The sequence below is a fragment of the Dictyostelium purpureum genome (assembly GCF_000190715.1).
Source record: "Dictyostelium purpureum unplaced genomic scaffold DICPUscaffold_255, whole genome shotgun sequence".
In the NCBI taxonomy this organism is placed as follows: domain Eukaryota; phylum Evosea; class Eumycetozoa; order Dictyosteliales; family Dictyosteliaceae; genus Dictyostelium; species Dictyostelium purpureum.
Window position 1 is genome coordinate 39,570 of NW_003519591.1, and position 8,109 is coordinate 47,678.

An 8,109-nucleotide genomic window follows, 5' to 3' on the forward strand; every position below is an offset into this window, starting at 1 on the left:
ACAAAAGTTTTTTTTTTAGAGTGTTTTTTTTGGTGACAGTAGGCTATTTTTTTTAAAACTTTGGCTCATATTTTAAAAAATAATTGTTTTTCGTTTTTTTTTCACTTCCAAAAAAAAAATAAATAAAAAAAATCTAAAAAAAATTAAAAAAAAAATAAATAAAAATAATAATTATGAAATGGGCGAACCATGATGCTTATTAGCAACATGCATCTAGGGATTCGACACAAAACTCCAAATTTATATGATATTTCTTCAACCCATATATATAACAAATCCAAAAAATAAAAAATAAAAAAAAAATAAAAAGAATTATTTTTTATATATATTTTAAAATTATATATTTTATTTTATTATATAATTATATTTTTTTTATTATTTTTTTTATTTTATTATAGAAAGAATACTCAAAACTGTTTCCATCCTCGAGATGGCAATTTCGAACTCTTTTTTAATATAAAAAATCATGACACTCAATGACATGTTTAAAAAATCATAAAATTTTTTACACAATTTGGTGTGTGTATTGCATTATCCATGATGACACTTTTTATTTTTTTTTATTTTTTTTTTATGAATATTAGATATTTTCTATGTATTAAATTTAATTAAATATTTATTTTTATTTATTCATTTATTTTTTAGTAGTATTTATTTGGTTAAATATTTCTTCCTTTCAATTATGAATTTACCCCATACATAAAAATGGTTTTATATAAAAATATTAACCAGATTTTTTTTTTTTTAAATTTTCGTTGGTGAACTATCAATTAATTGGAGTAAAATGGTTTAATAACAGAGTATATTTTAAAATAAATAAATAAAAAAAAAAAAAAAAAAAAATTAATTTAAAATATTCTTCAAAAATATTATTATTTTATTTTATTCACAGCAAAATAATTATTTTTTATTTCTTTTTTTATTTTTTTTAATTCTTTTTTTAATTTTTTTTTTAAAATTTTTAATTTTTTTTGAAAATTATCATTATTAAATATGAAATCAATTATTTAATGGAGCCAAAAGATTTAATACTCAATGTCATTGGCAGTTTATATGATATTGTAAAATGTTGTTATGGAATAAATGGCCAGTACCAAATGTTGGTTGGTGAAGAGGATAATGGAGAAGATAAAAATAATGTAATACTTTCAAAAAAAGCATCAGAAATTTTAAAAGTATAAATAATAAATCGCTTAATATTACATATATATATATTTGAAATTTTCTTACTAACATTGAATTATTATACATATCTAGAGTTTGAAAATTGAACATGTTTTTTCAAATACTGTAAAGAAATCAGTGCATATGTTAGAAACTATTTGCTATGATTGTACAAATACATTGGTATTGTTGATATATTCATTATTTAGGGAATGTGTTGTTATAATGGAAAAAGGAATCCATCCAATTTCATTGGTTTATTCGCTTCAAAACAGTTTTACAACTCAAATCGAACCAATATTAAAATCACTTAGAATTCCTCTCATTCCATCACTCGAGAATATCGACACTATAGATAATGACGAAATTTTAAAGTTAAAATTAAATCAAATAAATCTGGATTTACTCTACAAAACAATTTATTCAATTATAAATACAAAATTGGATAACTCAACAGTATTAAATTATAGTGGTGATAATAATGATAATGATGATAGTAATAATAATAATGATAATATAGTGGTTTCAAATATTGCAGGTTTATGCTTGGAAACTATAAAGTCACTATATATAAATAATAAGGATTTTACAATTAAGGATATAATGAATCATAGAATTTCATTCCAGGATCAAGTTATAATTTATCCAAGATTATTAAAAAATAATGATTTATTCGATTTAAATATAATTTCAAAATTTTTATCAAATGGTTTTATATTGGATAATAATAATAGTAATAATAATAATAATTTAAATAATTTCAAAAATAATTATAGTGGTAGCACCAATTTTATATTATTTATAAATGAAGATTTGAAATTAAAATCAAACAATAGTGATGCTCCTCAAAGTGGTTTGACAAAGAGCAGCGGCCAAGATAAAAAAGAAAAAACAAAATTAGTGTTTCATTCAGCACAAGAAAGAACAGAGTTACTAGAGTATGAAAAAACAATTCTAAAGAATAAGGTATTCAAAATTTGTAAATATATAGAAAAAATAGTAGAGTTGGATAATAGTAGTGCAGCCATGATAGTATTAGTATTTAATTCAATAGATGAATACTCAAAATCATTATTCGATACAAATTCAACTAATAGTAGTAAATTTTTAATTTTTGATAATATAAATCAACAACATATAAGAATAATAAACAAATCATTGGGTATAAACTGTATAAATTCAGTAGATTCAATATTTTCGAAAGAGGGTTTGGAAAATAAAGAGTATTTATTAAAGATTAAAAGAAATTTTATTGGTGGCTGTAGCAAGATTCAATATAGGGTATTTACAAACCAATTTGAATTTAGCAAGTTGGTCAATCCAGTATCACCGTTAATCTCTGTTGAAATTTTTGCACCATCAAATCATATTCTTCGTCAAAGGGTCGGTAGTTTTGTAACAGGTATGGGTATTGGTAAATGTTGTTTAGAGGATCTATTTATTCTACCATCGGCTTCATCACCAGAGTTTTCTATTATAGGGTCATTAAAGAGACAAATTGAAAGCAAAAAGTTATCATTTGTGGATCAACAGACATTTGAAGCTTTGGTAAAATCAATTGAAACTATACCGATCACATTGTTATCAAATCAAAATAAACCAGTCTTAAAAATTTTAGATTTATTTTATAAAACTTTAAACAATAACAATCAAGAGGCAGCAGCAGTTGGTATAAATTTAATTTCAGTCGATAGTGATAGTGATGGGGATAATAAACAATATTTCATTAATCCCTCTGACTTTGGAATTTTCGAAACATACAGAGGTAAAACTCAAGTATTTAGATTTGCAATCGATATAGTTTGTCTATTATTAAAAATTGACCAAATTATTCAACCACAACCACCATTACAACAAAAGCAGCAGCAACCACCACCACAACAAAACCAACAGCAAACACAACAAAAAAAAGAATATACCGAATTTAAAACACCAGATATAATAACAGATGCCATTGAAAAGGATAAAATCGAAAAAACAAAAAAACAAAATGAAATTTTTTATTCAAAAGAAGAGATTGAAAAAAGAAAAAGATTAGATAGGAAATTTAATACCAATCCATTTAATAAATAATATGTTCAAACTTTTTATTACTTTTAGAATATAAATATTTAAGGTGAAATTTTTATTTGATTTTATAAAAATTAAATAATTTATTTTTGTTTATTTTATTGAATATATATTTTATGTAACTGTTGGTTATATTTAAAAGAAAGAAAAAAAAAAAAAAAGAAAAAATAATAAAAAAGTTTTAAAAAAAGATTAAAAAAAAAATAAATATAAATAATTGAATCGAATGTGTATATCCTGCTGATATTTGATTATTTGTTACCATTTGTTATTGATTGATATTGATTGATATTGTATTATTCCATTTGTTCATCCATACAAAAGCTAAATACACTTTCTGTTTTTTCAGAATGTTTTAATTCTTCTATATCGCCAAACTGTTGTGAATAAATATTCTAAAAAACAAGTTTAATTAGAATGGATTCTTTTTATATTTTTTCTTTTTATTATTACACTTACAGAAAGTTTGTTGTTGTAGTAATTTAAAACTGAAACTTTAGCTTGAAAATGTGAATAAATCATGTTTTTAAAGTATTCATGGCCAATTGTAATTGTGAACTTTTTATCAAATTTTTTTAAGATCTTTCTAAAACCCTCTAAATTTAAATGAACAAAGTTTAGTAGTTCTTCGACTTCTTTAATACAAGAGATGATCAATCTAGCATCTTTAGACTGTAAAATATAGGTTAGTAAATGATTAAATGTTTATATATATATTGATTACATATAATCTTTTTAATATACCTACATTCTCCATATAGTTGGATTTCATTGATAATTCCTTTTCGTTTGTTGTTATGAAAATATCAACCTTTTCAAATTGTTTCCAAACGGTTAATAAAAATTTTGAATTTCTATCAGAGGCTTGTTGGGAAGCTTGATATTGAAGAATGTAGTTTTTGTTATTTTGTTGTTGTTGTCTACCATTATTACCGGATAATCTTTTCTTTTCTTCTTCTACAGATGCTAAATCTAATAAAAGTTTCTTTAAATCTTTATAATTTATATAATGATTTTCATAATTTGGATTCATATTATTTCTTAAATATTTTCCAAATTTCATTTTTGATTATTATATATATGGTTATTTATATTTATAAATAATAAAGAGAGAAAAAAAAAAATTCAAAAAAAAAACTATGTGGTTTTGTGTGTGATTAATTAATTAAATGAAAATAAAAAAAAAAAAATTATATATACTAAATATATAAATATTTATTTATATAAATATAAACACAATTAAAAACACATAGATAGATAGATAGATAATAATGAATAAAACAACAAACAAATAATTAACACAAATTAATGTGTTTGGGTATAGGTTTTCTATATTGGTGGGAGAGAAAGGTATCTTTAAATTTTCAAAAAAAAAAAAAAAACGTGCAAAAGGTGTTTTTACGATTATTTTTTTTTAAATTAAATTTAATATTTTTTTTTTTTTTTTTTTAATTTTTTAATATATGCAATAGTATTTATTTATTATTTATTCAATAGTATAAATATAAAGTTTACATTATATTTAGTATTGATATATTAATTTTTTTTTTTTTTTTTATTTATTTTTATTAATTTTTTTTTGTAAAAATTTTTATTTTTTATTTTATTTTTATTTTTTTTAATTTAAACATCATTAGAGATATTTTTTAAAAAAAATATTGGATGGTGGGTAATTAATAAAATTACAAATTATGAAAAGAATTGCATTATTATTTCCAGGACAGGGCAGCCAGATTGTTGGTATGGGAAAGGATTTGGTTAAAGATTTCCCATATATTGCACCATTGTATAATCAAACCGATAAAGTATTGAAATATCCCTTGACAAATTTAATGTTTAATGGACCATCCGTTTGTATTTATTTTAATTAATATTATATTAATGGAGGCAATAGGAGTATTAATAAATATTTTATTAATTTATTTTAGGAAGAATTAAAACAAACCGATAATACACAGCCTGCACTATTATTACATTCATTTTCAATTTTAAAGATTATAGAAAAAGAATTGGGATATTGCGAAATTAACGAAAGGAGCAATGACTTTACAGTATCAAAAGAATTTATAAATAGATTCGATTTTATGTTGGGACATTCATTAGGCGAGTATTCAGCTTTAGCTTCATCAAATTCATTATCATTTTATGATGCATTACAGTTAGTTCGACAAAGAGGTCAATTAATGAAACAAGCACAGCCTGGTATAATGGCAGCACTTTTAAGTAAAAAGAATATGTTTGAATCTGGTTCATTAGAGGAGCTTAAAAAAATATCGAATCAATTATTATCTGAAAATATAATATGCAATATTTCAAATATAAATTCACCAAATCAGGTATGGATATCAAACTATTTCCAATTTTATTTAAAAGGTATTCGCTAACAGTTTCGTTTTTACTATTTAGATTGTTATTAGTGGAAGCGAAGAGGGTGTTAATAAATTAATTGAAATTGGTAAAAAGAATAAATTATTTGTAAAATCAGTAAAATTAGAAGTTAGCGCTGCTTTCCATAGCGAATTAATGAAGCCATGCAGCGATTCATTTAAAATAATAGTAGATCAAGTTCAATTTAATACACCAGAGACTAAAATTATTTCAAATGTTAATTGTTTACCTGTATTTATTCACAAACTATGAACACATCATTCCAATTACAATTGTTACTAACCCTATTATTTCTTTTATAACTTTATAGTATAGTAATATCGATAGAAATAATGAATTATCAATACAATCTCTATTATCAAAGCAATTATCGAGCACAGTAAATTGGTCTCCATCAATTCAATATTGTATAAATGAATGGAAAAAAGAAAATTTAAATGATGAAGATTTCTGTTTTGTTGAAATGGGATCAAATAATGTTTTATCAGAACTATTAAAACAAATATACCCAAATGCAAAATCAAAAAGTATACAATCTACAAACGATATAAAAGAATTTATAAAAGATTTTAAAAAATAAATAAATAAATAAATATATTGTCATATACACTTATACATTATACATTATACAGTATAATTTTATTTTGTTTATTTTATTTTTATGCTTTATAAAGTAATTCGAGCGAAAAAGTATTTAGTTTATCTTTGTTAAAGTAATTTATTGGTTTTACCATACTGACTAAAATTAACGAGTCGCCCATATCGAAACTAATGCCCAAACCAAATGAGGTACGAATGTTTTTATTTAAATTGCTTATGATAGATCTGTTACTGCAATCTTTATTGTTAATTGATAAATTGAAATTACCTAGATTGAAATAAAATATTCCACAAAGTGAATGGTTTATTTTTTTAGATAATGTTGTTCTAATTGTATAATAAGCTGTACTTCCAAGATATGGTGCACCATTAGTATTATCGCTTAAACTTGATTTTTTAAACCCAGGAAATCCATAGTTTTTACCATTAAAAAATCTTTCGTTCAAAGGTATAAATGATTGACTCTTAAAATTAAAAATATTACCAATGGATCCATCTATTCTAAGAGACTTTTATGAATAAATATTAGTATTTGTATATTATTAAAAATCTGATTTATTATTTTTACCTACAATATTATTTCTATATTTTAAAATTTTTGTAAAAAATAATTGTGATTTTAAAAATGAACATGATGATAAATAGGGCACTGCTATTTCGGAATGTAGTCTGCAAAATAATGAATTTGATTCGTCATCTTTAATTTTATATATATTTTGTATACTTGTTTTATAAGAATTTCCAGTATGTGCTTTATGTCTATAAATTAAAATTAATTAATTGGTATTTTAAAATATTAAAATAAGAAGTTGGTTTTAAAGTTACATTTTATTGTTATTTCTATCACCTATTATGGCAGAACAGTCACTTGAAATAATTGAAAATGTTTGATTAAATAGTGAGTATGAATAGGCCAGTGAGGTTTCTTCAATATTAAATATACTATTGCTATTATTTGAGTTTCTATACAATGTTTATTTGTGAGTTAGAAAGGTTTAAAAGGTTATATTTGCATTAGTGTAATTATCATACCCAAAAGGACTTTCAGAGGATTTTGATAGTGAAAAAACATTACCATTTCTATCTTGATAGTAAGTGAGGCTTTTTTTATTATTTAAAAAACCATCAGGGCCCATTTGAATCCCAAATTTTTCGCCTTTAGGTCTATGAATGAATGGGTTAAAAAAATCGATTTTGATTTGATCGGTCCTTGGGTTAATCGAAAAACTAAAATCTTTACCACCTACATTTGAGTCAATGCATAGCTCTTTTATATCATAGTTATTTCCGTCCAAGAATATATTTTGACTTTCTAAACTATTGGGTTTTTTATATAGGTTATTAAATAACTCCATCTTATATAAATTAAAAAAAAATGAAAAAAAAAAAATTATAAAAACTAAAATATTTATGAAAATTTAAAAAAAAAAAAAAAAAAAAAAAAAAAAAAAAAAAATTTTTTTTAAAAAAAAAAAAAAAAAAAAAAAGTTTTTTTTTTTTTAAAAAAAAAAAAAATTAAAAAAGGTTTATGGAACCTAAAAATTTTTTTTTTTTTTTTTAAAACCCCAAAATTTTTTTTTTTTTTTTTTTTTTTTAAAAAAAAAAAATTTTTTATTTAAAAACTTTTAAGGGGTAAAATTTTGAAAAAAAAATTTTTTTAATTGGTTTTTTTGAAAAGGTTTTTGAGAAACCAAAAAAAATCCCCCCTTTCCCGCGGTTGGCAAGGGGCCTTTAAAAAGGGTTTCCTTTGGCCCCAAATAAAGAATATTAATACCTCCGCTTAAAAGGGGGAAAAATGGGAAGGGGCGTTTGATGGAAAATATTTTAAACCTTCTCTAGTTTATATTTGAGGAGCAAAAAAAAAAAAGGGGGGAAAAAAAAAAATTA

The 8,109-nt window shown here is 22.3% G+C and overlaps 4 protein-coding genes across 4 annotated transcripts; 2 read left to right on the plus strand and 2 right to left on the minus strand.

The window, feature by feature from the left end:
* Positions 1–1,010: 1,010 nt before the first annotated feature.
* On the plus strand, positions 1,011–3,237 carry DICPUDRAFT_81755 (uncharacterized protein; the record flags this gene model as incomplete). The annotated part of the gene is made up of 2 exons (XM_003291013.1): positions 1,011–1,175; positions 1,258–3,237. 2 exons carry the CDS (start codon positions 1,011–1,013, stop codon positions 3,235–3,237), a joined length of 2,145 nt encoding a protein of 714 aa, XP_003291061.1.
* A 293-nt stretch (positions 3,238–3,530) lies between these two features.
* On the minus strand, positions 3,531–4,297 carry DICPUDRAFT_155622 (uncharacterized protein; the record flags this gene model as incomplete). The annotated part of the gene is made up of 3 exons (XM_003291019.1): positions 3,531–3,629; positions 3,694–3,906; positions 3,983–4,297. The coding sequence occupies 3 exons, from the start codon at positions 4,295–4,297 to the stop codon at positions 3,531–3,533; spliced, it is 627 nt and encodes a 208-aa protein (XP_003291067.1).
* A 625-nt stretch (positions 4,298–4,922) lies between these two features.
* On the plus strand, positions 4,923–6,202 carry DICPUDRAFT_38439 (uncharacterized protein; the record flags this gene model as incomplete). Its single annotated transcript, XM_003291014.1, has 4 exons — positions 4,923–5,084; positions 5,163–5,570; positions 5,641–5,853; positions 5,933–6,202. Coding segments are annotated over 4 exons (1,053 nt in total), but the record flags the coding sequence as incomplete, so codon positions are not given.
* Positions 6,203–6,302: 100 nt separating this feature from the next.
* DICPUDRAFT_20820 (uncharacterized protein) lies at positions 6,303–7,490 on the minus strand (the record flags this gene model as incomplete). The annotated part of the gene is made up of 4 exons (XM_003291020.1): positions 6,303–6,731; positions 6,795–6,981; positions 7,048–7,185; positions 7,255–7,490. Coding segments are annotated over 4 exons (990 nt in total), but the record flags the coding sequence as incomplete, so codon positions are not given.
* Between the last annotated feature and the right edge of the window lie 619 nt (positions 7,491–8,109).